Source organism: Eptesicus fuscus, chromosome 7 (assembly GCF_027574615.1).
Source record: "Eptesicus fuscus isolate TK198812 chromosome 7, DD_ASM_mEF_20220401, whole genome shotgun sequence".
NCBI classification, from domain to species: Eukaryota; Metazoa; Chordata; class Mammalia; order Chiroptera; family Vespertilionidae; genus Eptesicus; species Eptesicus fuscus.
In genome coordinates this window covers 81,466,889-81,491,748 of record NC_072479.1, presented here as the reverse complement: position 1 = coordinate 81,491,748, position 24,860 = coordinate 81,466,889, and the positions used below count along the sequence as shown (strand labels likewise).

General features: G+C 48.6%; 1 protein-coding gene across 1 annotated transcript in view; it reads left to right on the top strand.

Moving 5' to 3' along the window:
• PTPRO (protein tyrosine phosphatase receptor type O) overlaps positions 1–24,860 on the top strand; it is a 115,587-nt gene that overhangs the window by 37,871 nt on the left and 52,856 nt on the right. Inside the window, exons 11-12 of the mRNA XM_054718619.1 lie at positions 3,792–3,943; positions 5,113–5,233. Coding sequence (XP_054574594.1) covers positions 3,792–3,943; positions 5,113–5,233 — 273 coding nt within the window. The remainder of the gene's footprint in view (positions 1–3,791; positions 3,944–5,112; positions 5,234–24,860) is intronic.

Below are 24,860 nucleotides of genomic sequence, written 5' to 3'. Positions count from 1 at the left end.
CTCAGCCTGGCCTAGGATTGGGGCAGATGGGGGGCGGGCCGGCTGGGGGGAGGGACTACGGGAAGTTGGCCGGCTGCAGGAGGTTGGCTGTGGGAGTGCATTGTCCACCAGGGGGAAGCTCCTGAGTTGAGCGTATGCACCCTTGTGGTCAGTGTACATCATAGCAACCAGTCGATTGATCATTCGGTTGCTTAGGCTTTTATATATAGAGATTATTATTTCTCAATTAAATAAGTTGCTTAGCAAAATTCAGGACACAAAGTTTAAGTAACTTTAAAAAAATTGTTCATGTTAGATCTCAGAGCCTTAAATTGTGTAACTTATCATCATATAGCAGAGATGGTAAAAGTGATCAGAGGTGACAATGAAAAGGGGAAATTCATAAAAGAGACATTAATTCTGGTTGTTTGAATTACGATTTTTCAGGAACTTTTGGGTGAACTCTTAGACTGTAATTAGAGTTGTACTGAAAAAAGAAAAGAGAAAAATATTTTTAAATGAAGAATAATTTTGGCAAAATGTTTTCCTCACTGGACATCGAGCTTTGTTCCATTGAAATTTATAAATTCAAAAACAAAAGAAAGAAATTAACTCTATGTAAATTCTTACACAACTTACTTATATAGCTCATCACTTTTCCTTACTATCCAATGTCTAGTGCTCCCCGTTGGCTATAAAAAGGAGAAAATACCAATTATTTAAGAAGCTTTGTGTTATGCTGTTGACTATATCAATAATTACATATTTAATTATAATTAAACTTCATTGTATCAACAACTTTATTAGTATTAACTCCCTGAGAATATTCTTCTCTTCTCAGCCATGTCTGGACTGGAAAAAGCCCAGACTTCCCATCTGAACACTTGATTGAACAGACCTGGCTCTGCTAATTTCTGGCTTTAGAATTATCTCAATGATCCTAGACTTCTATTTTCTCATTGGTAACACTCGGAATATTACCTCACACCTGGCTAAGAGAGCCAAGCTCAGGGCATTAGCACTCACACAGTGAGGCAGAACCCGCCTTGCAGTCATTGCAGCGTCTCAGAGGGGCACATGGGACATAGAACATTCATAGGATTCATAGTTCTGGACCTGTGGTCTGGCGTGCCTTTCAAAACTGGGAACCGACTGGGATTGGGTAAAGGTCATCATGTAACAATTAGGTTGACAAAGCAAGTCTGGATACGTAAACTGTGGTTAATTGGCAAGCTACTTGCCTGAGTGGGCAGTCTATTATCTTCAAGAAATTGATCTTTGATAATTTCCTATCTTTTCCTGGGACAAACTATTGTCGTGCTCACATTGGCGGTCCATAGTCTTATCTGATACAGGTCTCAAGTCTCAACATCTATAATGTGGACATAACAATACCCCATGAATAGTGAGAGAATTAAATTACCTAATGTAAATCACTATTCAAACATAATGGTAGCTGATTTATTTTTATTCTCATTTTTTCTTCTCTCATTTCATTTTAAAGCAAATAAGGATCACAAACTTCACTTTCCTATGCTTTTCCATTGTGACCCAAACTGCCAAATTGTGCAGTATAAAAGGAAACAGGAAAATATATTTTAATAAGGTGTGATTTATCAGGACCTCAAGTCTATTCTCTGTTAGGCAACTTATCTGCAAGTCAAGTTCATAATTATGCTGGTGTACCAAATAATGCTTAATAAACAAATAGTGACATCTTGTGGTCCTTCAGCACTATGCTGGATTTTAAAGTAACAACACGGAATATAAAAATCTGAAGACCTTGTACCTGTGAAAGGGAAATATGTGCTTCTGGGTTTGAAATTTTAAATATGTTTTTGTCCTCATGATAATTAGAACATGAGAAAATATTTTTTGAAGAAACATAAGTATAGGTAGTTGCATATAATGAAGTATTGGGAATATATTAAGAGGCCACAAAGAAGCCAGGGTTAATATCCTTTATTAGAATATTCTGAAATATGATGTGGGTTTGTGTTATTTGCTAAGATACATTGTTGATATTTCAAGATTTTATTGTCAAATATATAGACACTAGAGGCCTGGTGCATGAAATTCCTGCACTTGGGCAAGGGCAGGGATGGAGGGAGGAGTCCCTCAGCCCGGATTGCAAGAGGGCACAGGCCAGGCCAAGGGACCCCACCAGTGCACGATCAGGGTCGGGGAGGGATGTGGGAGGTTGGCCAGCTGGGGAGGGACTGTGAGAGGGCTCTAGGGCATGTCTGGCCCATCTCGCTCAGTCCCGATAAGCTGGACCCCAGCAGCAAGCTAACCTACCAGTCAGAACATCTGCCTCCTGATGGTCAGTGCACATCATAGTGACTGGTTGATCAGTTGACTGCCCCCTGGTGGTCAGTGAATGTCATAGTGAGTGGTTGAGGGGCCTTAGCATATCATTAGCATATTACACTTTGATTCGTTGAATGGACGACCAGACACTTACCATATTAGGCTTTTATTATATAGGATGCTACTGCTATTTCACATGACAGAGAAATGTGTTTTTTACTCTATATACTACAAATCTAGACAGTGAATTATTTCAAAGCATCATTAGTGATGAATATTTGTTTTGAGTATCAATAGCAAATTAAAGAAAATAATTCTTTATGATTTGTAGAAATTCTCCTCCAAATATTTTAGTTGGTTTTTTGCTGCATTGTGGAACAGAAAACTTGCCTGTCTTTAAACCACCATTCCCATGGAATTTAAATTCAACTGTTTATTTGTTTCTTCAAATCTTCAGAATTATCATTTACTTTAAAAATAATGAAAATATGCTTTCACAGGCCATATATTATAAAGCTTATGATGAGCTCTTCTTCCCAATTGGAAATTTTCTTAAAGTTTAAATGTATCAAAATATAAAATACACTAGAGGCCCGTTGCAGGAAGATTCCTGCAATAGGGCTTCCTGCGGTGGTCTGCTTCCCTCCCTTCTCCCCCGCCCCGCCTGCTTCCCTCCCTTCTCCACTGCCCCGCTTGCTTGCTTCTCCACAGCTTCCCTCCCTTCTGTAGCACTTGGCTTCCTTCTACGCTGTCTTCAGTCTTCGCTCTGCGCCTAGATATGCAAATTAACCACCATCTTGGTTGGGTTAATTTGCATAATCACTCCTTATTGGCTGGTGTGCATGGCATGTGGGCGTAGTGGAGGTATGCTCAATTTGCATGTTTCTCTTTTATTAGATAGGATTAATAAAGTCAGTGTTAGAATTTAACTTTGCATTATGATTAAAAATATCCTTCCGCAGGCATTTATTAAAAGCCTACCTTCTGCAAAGCACTGGCCTAAAACACTGTCAATGATGTTTCCTTGTGTTTTATGGAAACAATATTTCTTTTCTGTCCCTCTACTCTCGCTGTCCTTTATTCCCATAAACACCTTGGCTGTGCCACAACAACAAAAGATGTATTTTTATAGAACAGAGCTTCCAGCACTTCTTTGAAAATAAGTTCACCAATGCCTAATGACTAATTTATTGATGCAACAAGCGTACCCAAACAAGTGAACATTTTAAGAATTTTGTAACTGAAATTTACATAAAAGACCTTGATACCCTCAGGTTCAGATGGGGCTTTCTTGCATCTGAGCTGTAAGGTGAGGTCCTAGGAAACAAATGCTCACCTTGTACTATATACCTGTGGTACTGAGAGTCCCAGGTCTACCCAGGACCATCATATCATGTGAATTTTAGTTCTTTAACGTTACATGGGATTTCTTGCTGTATGAATAAGCATTTTTATTATTAGTAACCTCTTACGCTAAAGTGTTCTTCTTTTCTACCTTATAGCCCCAGTTGCTCCAGAAATCACTTCTGTGGAATATTTCAACAGTCTGTTATATATCAGTTGGACGTATGGGGATGACACAACTGACCTCTCCCATTCTAGAATGCTGCATTGGATGGTTGTTGCAGAAGGAAAGAAGAAAATTAAAAAGAGCGTATGTTTCTTTGAATCCCAGTATGGGCATCTGAACATTCATTTGCATAAACTATGGAAAACCATTAAGCAAAATGTATTGAGACATTAAACAAATGCTTGTAGGCCCATTGGCATTGTTTTATGCTCTAAAGAGAGGAGAGTGAACAAAAAATAAATTCCTTTTTTTATAGAGCTTACTTTTTAATCTTTAAAAGTTAGCTGAAATAGTTGTAACTGTGAATTTCACTTATGAAAGTTATGATTTGAGTGTTTTCTTCAGGATGTCAAACATTTTCAAGAAAACCATAGTTAAGAAATTTCAATATTTTGTCCTTATATCCCCAACCCCTAAATATTTGGGTATGTTAGTAATGCTGATTTCTTTTCTCCTGGTATAATAAGCTTTTTGACATTGTATTAGTTAAGGGTACAGAGTAAATGACTTTAATTTAAAAATATATATAATGGCTCAAAGAAAAGCAATGTTTATGTGTCTCTCCTGCTAGCCCAGGACTAACAGGGCACCTCTTCTGTACCATAAAGGAGCATCCAAGGTCCAGATTCTCTCTCTCTGTTGCTCCAGCTGCCACTCCATGTCATCCTCATCTGCACAGGTGACCCTTCATTATCATTAGAATCACCTGTGCAGGGAAGACAGGACATGAAAGCCCGGTACCTACACAGTGTGAATAAATATATAAGTTGCCCACATGACTTCTACTTACAAACCATTGGTCAGAATTGGGTCACATGCTTTCCTCTAGCTACAGGGAAGTTCTGGGAAATACAGTCTTCAGTTAAGAAGCCAAGTATCCAGACATGGCCAGGTTTCTTCTGAGTGTTTCAGGGCTGAGAAATATTCCTATTAGGAACAGCCCAGCAGTTACCTTTTATAAAATTTGCTGTGAATATGAGGGAAAATATCAGTGATACCTGTTCCAAACAAGGAATTAATTGCAAAAATGCTCTGATATGTATTATGCATACTTAGAGCTACTTTACATTTGGCTCAGATCAGGAATTTATATCATTTTTAGAGGAAATAACTTATTCATAAGGTTGTAATCAATTGTAGATTGCAGCACAGAACAGAGAGACCATGTCTGTGATAGTCCTGTAATTGCTTAGAATGGTATTATAGTTCAACTTGATCAGAAGGTTAAACCCTCAATTTCGATGATCTTGCAGGTAACACGCAATGTCATGACTGCAATTCTCAGCCTGCCTCCAGGAGATATCTACAATCTCTCCGTAACTGCTTGCACTGAAAGAGGAAGTAATACCTCCATGCTCCGCCTTGTCAAGCTAGGTGAGATGAGTACACAGGTGTGAGTGTGAAAGTGATCATGCTGGGGAAATTAGCGTTTGCATTTCTTGGTTTAGCATGGTCTTCTCAACTCAGTGAAATAACACAAAACAGCTCGCTCTCTTTTAGAAGTAAAATATAGTCATTTATACTACCAAAAGAGTGTGTTCATCTTAGATAAGTTTCTGTGAGAGCAGTGTTTACTGTATTGGGAGACAGGAGTGTCCATCAGTCATAGTAAGCTTAGAGAAACTAAGGAGTCTCAGGACTTAAAGATGGAAGGAACTTTGAGATTATCTAGTGCAGTGTACTCAACCCATCAGAAGCCATTTCCTTTTCATATCACTATTATGTAATGCTCTCTTTAATATCTACAATTAAATGCATAAGAAAAATAACCCACATATTGATATTTTAAAATTTGATATAATGTCTTAACTTTAATATAAAATCAAGATAAAATAAAATAATCCTATATAATAAAAGCCTAATATGCTAACTGTCCAGTCGTCCAGTCAGCCGTTCAACCAATCAAAGCATAATATGCTAATGATATGCTAAGGCCGCTCAACTGCTCCCTATGATGTGCACTGACCACCAGGGGGCAGACAGTCGACTGGTCGACAGTCGCTATGACATGCACTGACCACCAGGGAGCAGACACTCCGACTGGTAGGTTAGCTTGCTGCTGGGATCCAGCCGATTGGGAATGAGTGAGATGGGCCAGACATGTCCTGGAGCCCTCCCGCGGTCCTTCCCCAGCTGGCCAACTTCCCACGTCCCTCCCCGTCCCTGACCTTGCACTGGTGGGATCTTTCAGCCTGGCCTGAGCCCTCTCGCAATCTGGGAACCCTCAGGGGATGTCAGAGAGCCGGTTTCAGCTCAATCCCGTAGGCCAGGCCAAGGGACCCCACTGGTGCATGAATTTGTGCACACACTGGGCCTCTAGTTTATAATAAATGGATATGGATTCCCTATGTATATGTTCAGATACAGCTCTTCAAAAAGATCATAATGAAATTACTTGATGACTACACATTATTAATATGAATAAGTTGGAATTTATAAGAAGTAAAAGGATCAGTAGTTCTTCCATATAAGAAGTATACAAATAAAGAAAGAAATGGACAAGTTCATGTTGATTAGTTATAAATAACTGAGCAAGCATAAGTACAGATAGAATAAAACCTAAAATTAAGAGAAGTAATAAGAGACTAGATATATTTTCATCTGCTAAAAGAAAGAGGGAAATAACCTTAATTAAAGTAGAAATAACATGCCAAGAAAAATAATAAGCTGTGGATGAGGGAAAATGAGGAAAGTATGATATTCTTGAGAATGAGCTAAAACTTATTGTGTAGTGTAGTATCAAAATAGTGTTCCATATTATGAAACACAACTAAGATATGACCCTGTGCAACACAAACACATCTTCTATATTCAACAATGTACCATACATTGATATATTCATTTAGCTTCTAATAGCTAAGGGGACCTCAGAGATGATCATCCTATAATCAGCAGCAGGCAAAAGAGGATGGATTGGCAAAAAGTTGTATGGTAGACCTCAAGGGACAGTACCAGTTTAAGAGTACTGACACCCAAAATAAATGTATTCCAATTCAATATGTAATTTTCCCAGCAGAGATCTTATTTTGTTTTTTAAAAATTAAAATATATAAAATGGCAAAATATTTTAAAACACTTAACATAACTCACTGATATCACTGTTTCAGATGTCTGCTAATTTTAAGCTGTGTCTGAGTGTATTTATAAGTCTCAAATAATCACTCTTATTGCATATGTTCATATGTGCAGCTATAAGTTAAGATTGATCCAGGGTATTTTTGTTAGCAGCTTAAATACCATGAGTAGCATAGGTGACAGTAATGTACATGTAGAAGACTCCTAGAATAGCCCAAAGAAAACAAAGAATAATCTTTCCTTAGTTTACCCAATAGTTGCATTTCTCTGTAATTCATTGCACTAAGTCTTAAATTTTTTGTCTTATATTTGCCATGCAAAAAATAAATTCTTGCACTGAAACCCTTTAAACTTAAATAGGTAGTTGGAAATACATGACATATTGAATAGACACTATGGGCAGAAAAAGTAAATTGTTACATAATTTTTAAATCACTTCTTAATTCCACTTGTATATCTTTCGTGCTGACAGCTTTCTTCTAAGTTATTTTACTTAACTCCTTGAAAAAAATCCAATATTACACGGTAAAGTACTTGCAATTATATTTATAATGGATTTATTCTGGTGTGACATTAGAAGTCACGTGGTACATTGGATATGGACAATTTTTCTGTTTGGAGCTTCCTTCATCATTGCAGGACATCTAGCATTTCTGTGTCCTGCTCACAAAAGTCCCGTTAGCTTCTGTTTTAACTATTAAAAACATTTCTGCAAATTTCAAAGTACCCTCAGGGGGGCGGTACTGCTCCTATTGAGACTCTAGTAGAGTTCAATTTTGGGCACTACAGGCAATCTGCTCTTCTTCCCTAGCAGTCTACACTTGAATTCTAAAAATGTGGCTATCACCAGCTTCCAGCATTTCATGATCTTTCTATTAAGAAAAAAATAGCCTCTCTGTCAATTCCAACCGTTACCTGTAAATTTGCCCATGTATAAATGTCAGTTTAAAATTCACTTCTGGAAAAGTATAACTATTTAAAGATTATGCTCATGTTCCCCATGCCTTTCTTTCCCCAAGCTTTATCATTACCGGTAGCTGTGATTCTCAGGGCCTAGCTGCTTTACCCAACTCATTTGATTTATTAATCTCCCTTAAAGTGCAAGTTCAGAGGTGCTCTTACCAAAATAGCATTCAGTGGGCCTGTTGCATGCTTCACTATCACTTTTATGTGACATTATGGACTAGAGGTCCAGTGCACGAAATTTGTGCACTCCACGGGGTGGTGGGGGAAGGGGTCCCTCAGCCCGGATTGCGAGAGGGACAGGCCAAGCCAAGAGACCCCACCAATGCATGATCAGGGCCAGGGAGGGACACAGGAGGTTGGCCAGCCGGGGAGGGACCGTGGAAGGGCTCCAGGGTGTGTCTGGCCTGTCTTGCTCAGTCCTGATCAGCTGGACCCCAGCAGCAAGCTAACCTACTGCTCGGTGCATCTGCCCCCTGGTGGTCAGTGCATGTCATAGCGACTGGTCAACCAGTCAACTGTCTACCCCCTGGTGGTCAGTGCATGTCATAGCGAGTGGTTGAGAGGCCTTAGCATATCATTAGCATATTACACTTGATTGGTTGAACGGACGACCAGATGATCAGACACTTAGCATATTAGAATTTTATTATATAGGATGATCTATGAAGCGAGTATGGGTTAAAGTCATAAACTGGGACAATTATACTCATACTACATTGGAGTCTAAGTAAAAACCATGATAGTCCCAAACTTATAATGAGGTTTTGGGCCTCCATAGATCCCTGTTAACAGACAGAGCTACTTAAACTAGTTTAGAAAGTTCTTTAAATTTTTCAAGAATGAAAGGCAAGTTCCCACAGAAATTATTTCTAGTGAGTCAGAACCTTTAGAAACAATAAGCTTTTCCTTGTTGATATTTTAATATCACACAGTATATTGCCTCTATTTTTTTCCTTTCTGAAAACATGATTGTCTGTATATAATGTACCTATTCTCAGCCTCCCCTTTCCCCATCCTAAAAACTAAATAACCTTACTTTTTATTCATTTGTCTATTTTCTATTCTACTCATCACATTACTGCATTTTATAAGCTCTTTCAATTTCCTGTAACACAATGCCTTGCCTACTGTAGATGCTCAGTAAATACTGAATGAATTGAATTGAAATTGCCAACCTCAAAATTGAAAATAGTATTCCAATTAATATTTAACCAAAATAAGTTTCACCTTTCAGATAAATGAAAACATTTTGCTTTAGTAATAATTAAATTGAAATTATGTTTCATTTTACAAAACTTTAATGCTTGTCATTTTATGTTTCTTTAAAGCATTTATTTGGTATACATGGAAGTCTAATTAATTTTACTTTACAGAAAAATACAATTTCAGCACCCAGATTTTCAGGGCTTGTGTGAATCATAATGCTGTTGTTGAACCTAGACCAAAATTGGTTGGGTTAACAATCCTAATTCAATTTCTCTGTGACAGAGGCCTGTTTGGAGTCATTCTACTTGCTAACATGGAGGACAAGATCGATATCTATATAAAGAAAAACTATTAATGAACCCAGTACAATATAAATTAATTCAAGATGGCACGTGCAAGGATAGAGAGCCTTCAAAACAATTGCCAATAATTTTCAATTGTCATCAACTAGAGGCCCAATGAATGAAATTCGTGCACTCAGGGTAGGGGGTCCCTCAGCCCAGCCTGCACCCTCTCGCAGTCTGGGAGCCCTTGAGGGATGTCCGACTGATGGCTCAGGCCCACCTAAGCCGTCAGTCGGACATCCTTAGCGCTGTGGCAGAGGCGAGAGAGGCTCCTGCCACCACCACTGCGCTCACCAGCTGTGAGCCTGCCTTCTGGATGAGTGGTGCTCCCCCTGTGGGAGTGCATTGACCACCAGGGGGCAGTTCCTGTTTTAAACATCTGCCCCCTGGTGGTCAATGCATGTCATAGCAACTGGTCATTCTGCCATTCGATCTATTTGCATATTAGCCTTTTATTTTATAGGACTAAGGGCCCAGTGCACAAATTCGTGTACCTTGAAAGGAACTGTGGGCCACGAGGCTGCAGTGGGCACAGGGGCAGGTCTAAGCCCATCCTCTGTGCCCCTGCCTGGCCCCTCGCACCACGGCCCCCAGTCTCCTGACTGCCGGCAGCCCCGCTCCCACTGCCACTCCTCCCACGCACTGATGGTGCCGGCCCTGTTTGCACCTGCTGATGGTGCGGAACAATTGGGGCCAGTGCCAGCAGCTGGTGCGAGCAGTGGCCCTGGCAGTGGCAGCAGGTGTAAGAGGTGGCTGCTGGCCCCAATCACCCCTCAGGAGCAGGGGGAGATGGAGGAGAAACTTTCAGGGGCGATCAGGGCTGGCAGCTGCCACTCACACCTGCTGACAGCACTGAGTGTTTGGGGCCAGTGCCGGGCACCAGCAGCAGATGCAAGCAGAGGCTCCCACACCGGCAGCAGGTGCAAGCACTGGATGGGACTGCGGCATGCGGGATCAAAGAATTTTCAGTAACCACCAGAGGCTCGCCCTGATGACAGTGACCAGTGTCCCGCCATGGTATGGCACCCCCACTCACCTGCTCCACCATCCTGCTGCAGCCAATGCCCGCCATATTCCGTGCTCTGCCACCTGCTACCAATGCCCACCATGTTCCACGTGTGCCCCCTGGTGGTCAACACAAGTCATAGCAACAGGTTGTTCAGTTGTTTGGTTGTTCCTCCATTCAGTCTATTTACATGTTAGGGTTTTATATATACAGATAAGCATCCACAAAAGTCATGTACCAATAGTAGTGCTGTTTGCAGGGCTTCGAGCCAGTCATCCTATTAAGAATTTTAGGTTGGAAAAAAACCAAGATGGCGGCATAGGTTAAACACCTAACCTGCAGCCGGGCACAACAATTTCAAAAATACAACTAGAGGTCAGAACGGACATCGTCCAGAACCACAGGAAAGTTGGTGGACTGAAATGCCCACAGCTGGGGGGAAGGAGAAGGCCACGGGGACAGTCGGGGAAGCCGTAAAAGCCTGAGGTATGGAGAAACGGGCGGAGACACGAGCACACGCGCCTGCGGGGAGGATGGAACCGGAGAGGAGGGGGCGGCTGATGACCTGGCCGGAGTTCACTGGCAGGAAGGAGATAAAGGCTCCGGAGTGCGCTGAGCACCGGCTCCGATTGCACTGAACCCCATTCCGGGCGAAACCCTGGGAAACTCACTCACTTTCGCAACTCCGCCGCCCCCGCAGGCCGCCCGGCCCGGGACGCTGGGGACGCCGCCGCAGCGGCGGTGCCCTGAGCCCGGCGGCCTCCCAGCACCCGTCCCCGCCGCGCAGCCCCCGCGCGCCTGGTCCCGCGGGCCGCGCGCCCCACACACCGGACGGAGGCCCGGGCGCCCTCTCCGTGCACCTCCCGGCGGCGCTAGACTTCAGTAGAGTTGACTGAATTCAAGGGATTAAAAAGTATAAATTGGGGGGGACGCCGCGGCGGCGACGTCCGGAACACGGTGATGGCGGTGCCTGGAGCTCGGAGGCCGCCCAGCGCCCGTCCCAGCCGCGCAGCCCTCGCGCGCCTGGTTCCGCGGGACGCGCGCACCGCGCACCGGACGGAGGCCCGGGCGCCCTTTCCGTGCACCTCCCGGCGGCGCTAGACTTCAGTAGAGTTGACTGAATTCAAGGGATTAAAAAGTATAAATTGGGGGGACGCCGCGGCGGCGACGTCCGGAACACGGTGATGGCGGTGCCTGGAGCTCGGCGGCCGCCCAGCGCCCGTCCCAGCCGTGCAGCCCTCGCGCGCCTGGTTCCGCGGGACGCGCGCACCGCGCACCGGACGGAGGCCCGGGCGCCCTTTCCGTGCACCTCCCGGCGGCGCTAGACTTCAGTAGAGTTGACTGAAATGAAGGGATTAAGAAGTACAAATTGAGAAGTTTGAAAAAGATGGCGGCGGAGGTTAAAGGCTGTTCTGTTGCCTCGCACCCAGCGAAATCGGAGGGGATGAGGTGTGGAGGTGCGTGGGTCTGGCTGGTGGCGGGGGAAAGGGGCTTTTGTTCCAAACCTAAGGGAGATTAGCTCTCCATCACCCTGAAACCCATCTTCTGGCGAACCCCGGGAGACCCAGATGCCTGCGGGGAGAGGCGGGACTCTTGCAGAGGTGCGCCCAGCAATCAGTGTTTGCTGCGCTGGAGTGCGGAACGAGGGGACTTAGATACATGGAAGGCAGAAGGACCAGACTCACAGCCATCGCGGCTCGCCGCACCATGGCCTGTTGGCGCCCTGAGACCCCGCCCCGCCCTGGGACCCGCCCCGCACGTTTTGAAGACCTGCCCCGCAAGTCTTGCAGGCACACCTGCGCCCCAAGCAATGGCTTATGCATGTGGGTGGCCTGCCCTCTGGCAGCGGACCAGATGATCTGCTGTTCTAGTCGGACTGCTCCAGGGCCACTCAGACAGGAGGAAGAAACTACAGTTTTTGCTGTAATCCTTGCTGAGTGCCTAAGGCAGTAGCTGATCTACACCCCATTGGAGACCCAGAAACGAGGGCATCTAGTGGTCTGTGGGAGATGACACCAGATTTCAACCACGTGCATAAGGGACACATTCAACGGGAATATTCAGTGAGCGCCAAAGCTTTGCTGCACCAAGACCCGGCCCATAAACGTGTCTCCTGCACAGCAACTCTTCCTTTATAGACAAAGAGAGCCCCCCCAGTGACACCAACAACAATCAAGACTTAACTATACAAAGGAGGACCAAGATGGAGGCATAGGGCGGAAGCCTGATTGTTGCCTACCACAACAACTTTGAGACTACGACAAGAGAGCAGAGCAGACACCATCCAAGACCACCATAGGGCTGGCTGAGTAGATGCTCTACAACTAGAATAAAAGAGGGGTATGTGGGATGATGCTGATGCCGGTGACCCAAAGACCACACTTTAAGAACTACAGCTCAGGCGACACAAAAGAACTATGGCTCAGGCGATACAACAGCGGCCTGGAACGTGCTCGGCGCAGTTCCCCCGGCGGTCTCCGGCTGAGGGGACGGCTCCACTGGCAGCCAAGCACGGACAGACGAGCCCCTATGAGACATGGGGTGGGAGACTCCGCGCTTGCTGACCTCCGAGTCCGTCAAGAATCTCAACGCCCCGGAAGCGGCCAGGTGCGCATGCTCGGCGACCGGCCACCGATGCAGACCCAAGGGCCGACACAGCGACGCCAGACTGGCCCACCGCCATGCACCGGGTGCACCGGAGCTTCGCCGAGCCGCCGCCCGACGAGTTCTGCAGCAGCCATACTGGAGCTCTGGAAGGATGGCCAGGGGAATTGCTGAGGGGGGATTGACCGGCAGGAATTGGGATCGGGAAGACGGGGCCCCGCTGAGACCCGGGTGCGGGTGGGGTTGCGCGCCTCTGGACTCGGGTGTGGTCACACGCCTCTGGGTATAAGTGAGGCCTCACGTCCCTGGGTCTAGGTGAGGCCACATGCCCCTGGGTCCAGGTGAGGCCGGACTCCGGGTCCGGGTGAGGCCAAGTGCCCCTGGACCCGGATGACGCTGGATCCCGTGCCCGGGCGAGGCCAAGCGCCCCTGGGTCTGGGAGAGCCCACACACCCCTGGGTCCAGGCGAGACCATGTGTCCCTGGATCCGGGTGAGGCTGCGTGCACATAGGCCCGGGTGAGCCCAAGTGGCCCTGGGTCTGGGAGAGGCCAAGCGTCCCTGGGTCCGGGTGAGACCATGTGTCCCTGGATCCGGGTGAGGCCTTGTGCACCTAGGCCCGGGTGAGCCCAAGTGGCCCTGGGTCTGGGAGAGGCCAAGCGTCCCTGGGTCCGGGTGAGACCATGCGTCCCTGGATCTGGGTGAGGCCTCGTGCACCTAGGCCCGGGTGAGCCCAAGTGGCCCTGGGTCTGGGAGTGGCCAAACGTTCCTGGGTCCGGGTGAGACCATGTGTCCCTGGATCCGGGTGAGGCCTCGTGCACCTAGGCCCGGGTGAGCCCAAGTGGCCCTGGGTCTGGGAGAGGCCAAGCGTCCCTGGGTCCGGGTGAGACCATGTGTCCCTGGATCCGGGTGAGGCCTCGTGCACCTAGGCCCGGGTGAGCCCAAGTGGCCCTGGGTCTGGGAGAGGCCAAGCGTCCCTGGGTCCGGGTGAGACCATGTGTCCCTGGATCCGGGTGAGGCCTCGTGCATCTAGGCCCGGGTGAGCCCAAGTGGCCCTGGGTCTGGGAGTGGCCAAACGTTCCTGGGTCTGGGTGAGACCATGTGTCCCTGGATCCGGGTGAGGCTGCGTGCACATAGGCCCGGGTGAGCCCAAGTGGCCCTGGGTCTGGGAGAGGCCAAGCGTCCCTGGGTCCGGGTGAGACCATGTGTCCCTGGATCCGGGTGAGGCCTTGTGCACCTAGGCCCGGGTGAGCCCAAGTGGCCCTGGGTCTGGGAGAGGCCAAGCGTCCCTGGGTCCGGGTGAGACCATGTGTCCCAGGATCCGGATGAGGCCTCGTGCACCTAGGCCCGGGTGAGCCCAAGTGGCCCTGGGTCTGGGAGAGGCCAAGCGTCCCTGGGTCCGGGTGAGACCATGCGTCCCTGGATCGGGATGAGGCCTCGTGCACCTAGGCCCGGGTGAGCCCAAGTGGCCCTGGGTCTGGGAGAGGCCAAGCATCCCTGGGTCCGGGTGAGACCATGTGTCCCTGGATCCGGGTGAGGCATCGTGCACCTAGGCCCGGGTGAGCCCAAGTGGCCCTGGGTCGGGGAGAGGCCAAGCGTCCCTGGGTCCGGGTGAGACCATGTGTCCCTGGATCCGGGTGAGGCCTCGTGCACCTAGGCCCGGGTGAGCCCAAGTGGCCCTGGGTCGGGGAGAGGCCAAGCGTCCCTGGGTCCGGGTGAGACCATGTGTCCCAGGATCCGGGTGAGGCCTCGTGCACCTAGGCCCGGGTGAGCCCAAGTGGCCCTGGGTCTGGGAGAGGCCAAGCGTCCCTGGGTCCGGGTGAGACCATGCGTCCCTGGATCTGGGTGAGGCCTCGTGCACCTAGGTCCGGGTGAGCCCAAGTGGCCCTGGGTCTGGGAGTGGCCAAACGTTCCTGGGTCCGGGTGAGACCATGTGTCCCTGGATCCGGGTGAGGCCTCGTGCACCTAGGCCCGGGTGAGCCCAAGTGGCCCTGGGTCTGGGAGAGGCCAAGCGTCCCTGGGTCCGGGTGAGACCATGTGTCCCTGGATCCGGGTGAGGCCTCGTGCACCTAGGCCCGGGTGAGCCCAAGTGGCCCTGGGTCTGGGAGAGGCCAAGCGTCCCTGGGTCCGGGTGAGACCATGTGTCCCTGGATCCGGGTGAGGCCTCGTGCATCTAGGCCCGGGTGAGCCCAAGTGGCCCTGGGTCTGGGAGTGGCCAAACGTTCCTGGGTCTGGGTGAGACCATGTGTCCCTGGATCCGGGTGAGGCTGCGTGCACATAGGCCCGGGTGAGCCCAAGTGGCCCTGGGTCTGGGAGAGGCCAAGCGTCCCTGGGTCCGGGTGAGACCATGTGTCCCTGGATCCGGGTGAGGCCTTGTGCACCTAGGCCCGGGTGAGCCCAAGTGGCCCTGGGTCTGGGAGAGGCCAAGCGTCCCTGGGTCCGGGTGAGACCATGTGTCCCAGGATCCGGATGAGGCCTCGTGCACCTAGGCCCGGGTGAGCCCAAGTGGCCCTGGGTCTGGGAGAGGCCAAGCGTCCCTGGGTCCGGGTGAGACCATGCGTCCCTGGATCGGGATGAGGCCTAGTGCACCTAGGCCCGGGTGAGCCCAAGTGGCCCTGGGTCGGGGAGAGGCCAAGCGTCCCTGGGTCCGGGTGAGAACATGTGTCCCAGGATCTGGGTGAGGCCTCGTGCACCTAGGCCCGGGTGAGCCCAAGTGGCCCTGGGTCGGGGAGAGGCCAAGCGTCCCTGGGTCCGGGTGAGACCATGTGTCCCTGGATCTGGGTGAGGCCTCGTGCACCTAGGCCCGGGTGAGCCCAAGTGGCCCTGGGTCTGGGAGAGGCCAAGCATCCCTGGGTCCGGGTGAGACCATGTGTCCCAGGATCCGGGTGAGCCCTCGTGCACCTAGGCCCGGGTGAGCCCAAGTGGCCCTGGGTCTGGGAGAGGCCAAGCATCCCTGGGTCCGGGTGAGACCATGTGTCCCTGGATCCGGGTGAGGCCTCGTGCACCTAGGCCCGGGTGAGCCCAAGTGGCCCTGGGTCGGGGAGAGGCCAAGCGTCCCTGGGTCCGGGTGAGACCATGTGTCCCTGGATCCGGGTGAGGCCTCGTGCACCTAGGTCCGGGTGAGCCCAAGTGGCCCTGGGTCTGGGAGTGGCCAAACGTTCCTGGGTCTGGGTGAGACCATGTGTCCCTGGATCCGGGTGAGGCCTCGTGCACCTAGGCCCGGGTGAGCCCAAGTGGCCCTGGGTCTGGGAGAGGCCAAGCGTCCCTGGGTCCGGGTGAGACCATGTGTCCCTGGATCCGGGTGAGGCCTCGTGCACCTAGGCCCGGGTGAGCCCAAGTGGCCCTGGGTCTGGGAGAGGCCAAGCGTCCCTGGGTCCGGGTGAGACCATGTGTCCCTGGATCCGGGTGAGGCCTCGTGCATCTAGGCCCGGGTGAGCCCAAGTGGCCCTGGGTCTGGGAGTGGCCAAACGTTCCTGGGTCTGGGTGAGACCATGTGTCCCTGGATCCGGGTGAGGCTGCGTGCACATAGGCCCGGGTGAGCCCAAGTGGCCCTGGGTCTGGGAGAGGCCAAGCGTCCCTGGGTCCGGGTGAGACCATGTGTCCCTGGATCCGGGTGAGGCCTTGTGCACCTAGGCCCGGGTGAGCCCAAGTGGCCCTGGGTCTGGGAGAGGCCAAGCGTCCCTGGGTCCGGGTGAGACCATGTGTCCCAGGATCCGGATGAGGCCTCGTGCACCTAGGCCCGGGTGAGCCCAAGTGGCCCTGGGTCTGGGAGAGGCCAAGCGTCCCTGGGTCCGGGTGAGACCATGCGTCCCTGGATCGGGATGAGGCCTAGTGCACCTAGGCCCGGGTGAGCCCAAGTGGCCCTGGGTCGGGGAGAGGCCAAGCGTCCCTGGGTCCGGGTGAGAACATGTGTCCCAGGATCTGGGTGAGGCCTCGTGCACCTAGGCCCGGGTGAGCCCAAGTGGCCCTGGGTCGGGGAGAGGCCAAGCGTCCCTGGGTCCGGGTGAGACCATGTGTCCCTGGATCTGGGTGAGGCCTCGTGCACCTAGGCCCGGGTGAGCCCAAGTGGCCCTGGGTCTGGGAGAGGCCAAGCATCCCTGGGTCCGGGTGAGACCATGTGTCCCAGGATCCGGGTGAGCCCTCGTGCACCTAGGCCCGGGTGAGCCCAAGTGGCCCTGGGTCTGGGAGAGGCCAAGCATCCCTGGGTCCGGGTGAGACCATGTGTCCCTGGATCCGGGTGAGGCATCGTGCACCTAGGCCCGGGTGAGCCCAAGTGGCCCTGGGTCGGGGAGAGGCCAAGCGTCCCTGGGTCCGGGTGAGACCATGTGTCCCTGGATCCGGGTGAGGCCTCGTGCACCTCGGCCCGGGTGAGCCCAAGTGGCCCTGGGTCGGGGAGAGGCCAAGCGTCCCTGGGTCCGGGTGAGACCATGTGTCCCAGGATCCGGGTGAGGCCTCGTGCACCTAGGCCCGGGTGAGCCCAAGTGGCCCTGGGTCTGGGAGAGGCCAAGCGTCCCTGGGTCCGGGTGAGACCATGCGTCCCTGGATCTGGGTGAGGCCTCGTGCACCTAGGTCCGGGTGAGCCCAAGTGGCCCTGGGTCTGGGAGTGGCCAAACGTGCCTGGGTCCGGGTGAGACCATGTGTCCCTGGATCCGGGTGAGGCCTCGTGCACCTAGGCCCGGGTGAGCCCAAGTGGCCCTGGGTCTGGGAGAGGCCAAGCGTCCCTGGGTCCGGGTGAGACCATGTGTCCCTGGATCCGGGTGAGGCCTCGTGCATCTAGGCCCGGGTGAGCCCAAGTGGCCCTGGGTCTGGGAGAGGCCAAGCGTCCCTGGGTCCGGGTGAGACCATGTGTCCCTGGATCCGGGTGAGGCCTCGTGCACCTAGGCCCGGGTGAGCCCAAGTGGCCCTGGGTCTGGGAGAGGCCAAGCGTCCCTGGGTCCGGGTGAGACCATGCGTCCCTGGATCTGGGTGAGGCCTTGTGCACCTAGGCCCGGGTGAGCCCAAGTGGCCCTGGGTCTGGGAGTGGCCAAACGTTCCTGGGTCTGGGTGAGACCATGTGTCCCTGGATCCGGGTGAGGCCTCGTGCACCTAGGCCCGGGTGAGCCCAAGTGGCCCTGGGTCTGGGAGAGGCCAAGCGTCCCTGGGTCCGGGTGAGACCATGTGTCCCTGGATCCGGGTGAGGCCTCGTGCACCTAGGCCCGGGTGAGCCCAAGTGGCCCTGGGTCTGGGAGAGGCCAATCGTCCCTGGGTCCGGGTGAGACCATGTGTCCCTGGATCCGGGTGAGGCCTCGTGCACCTAGGCCCGGGTGAGCCCAAGTGGCCCTGGGTCTGGGAGAGGCCAAGCGTCCCTGGGTCCGGGTGAGACCATGTGTCCCTGGATCCGGGTGAGGCCTCGTGCACCTAGGCCCGGGTGAGCCCAAGTGGCCCTGGGTCTGGGAGAGGCCTAGCGTCCCTGGGTCCGGGAGAGACCATGTGTCCCTGGATCCAGGTGAGGCCTTGTGCAACTAAGCCCGGGTGAGGCCACGTGCCCCTGGGTCTGGGAGAGGCCAAGCGTCCTTGGGTACGGGTGAAGCCAGATCCTGGGTCCGGGTGAGGCCGTGCGCCCCTCGATCCATCCGGGTGAGGCTGGGTCCCAGGCCCGGGTGAGACCACGCGCCCCTTGGGTATGGGTGAGGCCACGTGCCCCTTAGTCCAGGTGACGCCGTGCCCCTGGGATCGGCCGAGACCAAACCAGAGGGAGTCAGACCTCCATTACCACCATTTGTCCACCATCCAGAGCTGAGGGGTCAGTGCTGACATGTACACATAAGGAACTACTGGACATCGAAATTGGGTCTCAAAAGAACTGTTGGTCCAGGGGGAAGCTCGCTACAGATTGATTCATTTGCCTGTCAGCATAAATATTATTGCTTGTCTCACATTCAGTTCTTACTAGTATATATCTAGTGACATTTGATCTCGTTCATCTAGAGGAAATGAGGAACAACATAGACTGAGGAACAAGAACAGAACCAGAAGCAAGGAGGCATCGATCGGACTATCGGGCCTCAGAGGGAGGATAGGGGAGGGTAGGGGGAGGGTGGGGGGGAGGGGGAGAGTTCAACCAAAGGACCTGTATGCATGCATATAAGCCTATCCAACGGTTAAGTTCAACAGGGGATTGGGGCATGCATGGGGAGAGGGGTGGGATGGGAATGGGGGGATGAGGACAAATATGTGACACCTTAATCAATAAAGAAATTAAAAAAAAAAAAAAAAAGAATTTTAGGTTGTCATAAGCTCCATGGTTACTCTAATGGTATGTGATGATAGCTCCCTTTGGCAATCAATAAATGTGTCAATCAAAGCTTCACTAGTACTTGTTAATTTATAAGAACTCATTGGTCTGCATTGCAACTGTGGCTTCAACCAGCAACCAGTTACAACATCTAGTCTTTATAAATCTATCTGGAACTCTGGATAAACAGGACAAGAAGAAAAATAGGAATGAGAAGTGTTGAACATACCACAAAATAGGTCACTGGTAATAGAATAACCATTCATTCATTCACTTAACAAATATGTACTGACAACCTTCTCAGCACTGTTCGGATGCCAGAGTACTTGTAGTAATGGAGCTGCAAGACTTTTCCACTTGCTATTCACAACATGCTTATGATCCAGTAAAGAGACAGAACAATTAGTACTTTACAGAGCATTACAATGGGATAGTGTGGTACAGAGTGACTATGTAATTAAAGAAAACACAACTTTCTTTGAAGAAGCAATGAAGACATATCTGAACAACAAGAAAGTGTCTGCCATGAAAAGGTTGGGACGGAGCAAGCTAGGCAGAGGGACTAGGCAGAGGCCAGATTACACAGGATTTGTACGGCATACAGCTGAGATTTTATTTTGAGTGTTATATGAAACTATTTAGAGAATTAAAAATAATAATCTGACATATTTAAAATAATCCCTCTGGTTGTTCAAGGGAGAAAGGATGGTTGGGTCAATAATAAAGGTGGAGAGACCAATTAAGGGACTATTTGTCCTTAGCTTTAAAGACAGCATTCTAGCCTGGCTGGTGTTGCTCAGTGGTTGAGCATTGACTTATGAACCAAGAGGTCACAGATTTGATTCCTGGTCAGGGTACATACCTGCTTTGCAGGCTCAATCCCTAGCCCACAAAGCAGGAGGAAACAGATTGGTGTTTTCCTCTCATTGATGTCTCTATCCCTTTCCCTTCCTCTCTCACTAATATCAATAAAAAAATATTTCAAAACAAAAGAAACAGCATTCTAAATCAAACAAGTGCCATGGGAAATGATGGTAACTTTGACCAAACTGGTAGTAATAGAGATGGAGAAAAGTGGACAACATTCAGAAGCTATTTTTTGGAGGTTTTGTTTACAGGACTTTCTGAAGGAGTGAAAATAGGAAATGAGAGACATGGAAATTAAGAATGAATACTAGGCTTTGCTCTTGAGCATCTAGGGTGGATGGTGTTGCAATTCGCTGAGGCTGAACAGACTGGAAAATCTAGAGAAGTAAACTTGGGGTAAGGTGAGAATCAAGCCTTCTTTCTTGGAAATAAAAAATATTGAGAAAACATCCAGTTGTCAGGTAAGGAGATTATTGATACAAGGAGATCAGGAGAGACTTCTAGGCTGGAAATAGAAATTTGGGGGTGTCTGGATAAGATCACCAAGTTGTAGACAGAAATACAGGAGAAGAGAAGCCCTGGGTCTAGCCTAGAAGATGTACCCCAGCACTTAGAAACTGAGCAGAGAAGGAGAAGCCAGCAAGAGAGACAGAAGAAACAGCCATGGGGCCAGAGGAAGCCAAAAGACAGAATGTCTGTACCACCATGGTCAAACTTCTGCCTTATATGATCATAGCTGTGCTCGGGCAGGTTCAAGATAAGGAATTAAGTAACTTTAGTGCTGGGAGAGATTTGTAATTTAGTGCAATGTCCTCATTTGAGCAAGCTTGAACCTTGAGAAATTTGACCCACCACATACTGTTGAGCCTGCGTCTAGAAATAGTGATTCAGTACTTTATGTCCATCTGTTGCTTATGATTTCCTGGATTTGGGTGGGGTTTTTTTTTTAAATAAAAACCTTCCATTTTCTATTAACACATTTAACAGAACAAGGAGGAGCCACACACCCATCTGTGTGGCTTCCTGTTTTAGAACTTGGGTATTAATGACATTGGCTTGATTTTTTTTTTAACCCCAGTCATGAAAGATTTTATATAAATTAAGAATCTTTAAAACATAATTGGACTATAGGCCAAAAAAATTAAAAGACTTTCAGATGTTAGGAACTAGGGAATATTAGAATCTGTTTCTTTCTCTCATAATATTTCAGATTACAAATAATTACACACATTTGGATGAAATGTCATTTCTAACTGTATAAAAGCCCAGTCATCACACGTACTACCCTTTTTGGTCTCACTCCCAGTTGAGAAAATGTATTTATTATTATGTTGAAGTCATTGAGTTTACAATTTTGGGTATAGTTGCTTGGATATACACAGTTCTCATATTTGGTGAGAAGTGAGTAAAGTGCTGTGAGTCACAGTATACTCAAGTTAAAGTTCCTCTCCCTATCCACCCATGCTTTTCTTAAATCCTCTCCTAGTAAGTGACTAACTTGTTATCCTCCTTAACCCCACAAAAAGAAAGAAAGAAAATGTATTTAATAAAATAAGAATGTGAATAAATGTGTCAATGGAGCAATATATACGTGTATAAAGAAGGAAGAATATATACGTATATGCTGCCAGTCAGTTAAAAGAAGCTAATAAAATATTTAAGGTACTATACTGTTTAAAAAATGAATTCATTCTATCAGTCAACAAATACTTATTAAGAATTTACTATGTGCTATGCACTATTCTATGTGCAGAGGACACAGAAATAAATGACAAAACTTCTACCCTTATTCTAGTGAAGAAAAAGGGATGATAAATATAAGATATCCAAAGGTGATAAGTTGATTAAAAATGAAGCCAAGAAGGGGGAAGTGTTATGGGGTGCAATTTTTGTAGGAGGGGAGGAATAGGGTAAGTTTCACTGTAAAGGTGATATTTCAGTGAAAACCTGGAGGAAGGAGTGAGCCTTGTGGATAACGGGAGGAGATTCTGTCGGGGCAGAGGGAACCACAGTGCAAAGCTGCAGAAGGACCAGTGTGCTTGGCAAGTTCAAAGACACGTCAGGGAGGCAGTGTGGCTGAAGCGAAGTGAACAGAAGAGTAGTAAATCAAAGAGCCAAGAGGCAACAAAGGAGCAGATAATGAAGGGTCATGGAAAAGACACTCTACTCTGAGTGAGATGGCACTCCTTGGGATGGTTCGAGCAGAGAAGTCACATGACCTGGTAAGTTTTACAGGATCACTTTGGGGAGGGGAGGCTGTTCAGGGCTGAGGGTAAAGGCAACTAGATAAGATGACCATAAATCCCCTTTATCCTCTTTAGCAATCCTTTTCTTCCCCAAACTATTTTAATTTGGACACTTTTTTGATTTTTTTATTGATTTTAGAGAGGAAGGGAGAGGGAGAGAGAGATAGAAACATCAGTGATGAGAGAGAATCATTGCTTGGCTGCCTCCTGCACACCCCCTACCGGGGATCAAACCCGCAACCCAGGCATGTGCCCTGACCATGAATCGAACCTGGGACCCTTCAGTCTGCAGGCTGACATTTTATCCACTGAGCCAAACTGGCGAGGGCTAATTTGGACACTTTTGATAAATTACACGGTCATCTTAAAGTTAGGAGGTTAATTGCATCTATCCAGATAAGATATTATACTTGCTTGGATCAGGATGGTAGTCATGCGGGTGACAGAAGTTTTATTTTGGAAGGACAGAGGTACTAATTGAGTTGGTAGACTTTATGGCAGAGACAGGTTTGGGGGAAAGATCAGAAGTTCAGGTCTTGGCATCAAAATGTAAGTCTATAGTCCAGAAAGGATGTTGTACACTGCAGAAATCCTTGAAATAGAGCAAGTGCACATTAAACCAGTCTTTGAAACCACTAGAATTCACTGAAAAGTAGCATTCAACTAAAACAGTTGAGAGACAAGTGTATATAGCTTCTCAAGTTCAGAGAAGAGTGTATAAAGTTGTTTGTACATGTGGTGAAGTCCCACAAGTAGAGCAGAAGGCCAATTATAGGACACTGCAAGAAACCAGTAGAAATTCAGAGCAATTAATAATGAATGTAACAGAATTGTGAGAGAACAAGTGGAAAAGACATCAAAATGTAAGTCTGTAGTCTAGAAAGGATGATGTACACTGCAGAAATCCTTGAAATAGAGCAAGTGCACATTAAACCAGTCTTTGAAACCACTAGAATTCACTGAAAAGTAGCATTCAACTAAAACAGTTAAGAGACAAGTGTATATAGCTTCTCAAGTTCAGAGAAGAGTGTATAAAGATGTTTGTACATGTGGTGAAGTCCCACAAGTAGAGCAGAAGGCCAATTATAGGACACTGCAAGAAATCAGTAGTAATTTAGAGCAAATAATAATAAAAATAAAAATAAAAGGAAGTTCAGGTCTTGGGTGTGTCATCATTTGAAGTTGTCAATTAAGCATTAAAGAGAAGACACTGAGTAGGCACTGGGGCTTGGAGTCTTTAGGATTGGAAATACAAATTTGAGGGGAGTCTGGAAACCAAATGGATGAGGTTATTGAGGAATAAATAAAGAAAAAAAATGCTATCCAAGGACGAAGTCCAGGGCCACTCTATCCTTAAGAAGTGGAAGTAGTGAACAGGAACCGGCAAAAAAATCTGAGGAGTGGCCAGTGAAATAAGAGGCAGAAAAATGTGACGTGCTAAGAGCCAAGCAAAGAAAGTGCTTCAGTGAGTACAGTGATCAACTTGTCAAGCCTGCTGTTAATTCAAGATAAGAAATGACCATTGATCTTCACAACCCAGAAGTCACTGGTGATTTGAAGAGGAGGCATTTGGATGGAGTGGTGAGAGAAAAAAAATTGTTAAAAGGATTTCAAGAGAATATGAAAGGGGGAAAAACTGAAGATAGCTGGAATAACAAAACTTGTGAGGAGTATTATTGTAGAAAGGAGAGAAAATGAGCAGGAGCTGAAAGAAAGTACCCAAGGGTATTAATTTGTTTGGTTGGGTTTTGCTTTGTTTGTGTTTCTTATTTCCTTAACTAGCTGGAAACAGCTTGTCCATGCGCTAATTAAAATGATTCAACAGAACAGGAAGAATTGATGATACAGAATAGTTGGAGGTGAGACTTGTTAGAGAGATGTCCTTGACTGGGCCAGAAGAGATGGCCCAGGGTACCCATGGAGGAGGTGGCCATACACTGGGTGAATCTGTAGTAAGATGATGAATGATAGAGTATATGGGCATTAATGGGGCAGATGAGTAGGGTGATGGTAATGATGGGAATTTGTGGAAGGTTTTCCTATCGACTTCTTTGCAGAGAATCATTGCTGTGCTACTCCTCTTGTACAGACCTGCATGGCCAGCAGCCCCATGCAAACATTGTTTTCTGCGTTAGGCTGCCTGGCATGTCACCGTTCCATGGCTCCATTCCTGCACCTGAGGCCGACTGATGCCTCTTCTTCACTTATCTCTCCCATTTTCCACTGCAGTTTTTGGGGTTTCGCTGCAATTTGCCAGCTGCCCACAGCTAAGCCACACAACTTATGTACTTCCTTAAAAGTGTTTCTCCTGCCCACCAAAAAATGACTTGCATGTTTTACAAGTTTCTTCTGAATATGTTAGAGGAATCTGGATGGTTGACTCATAGCGCAGGGACTGGTGTTTTGCACTGATTT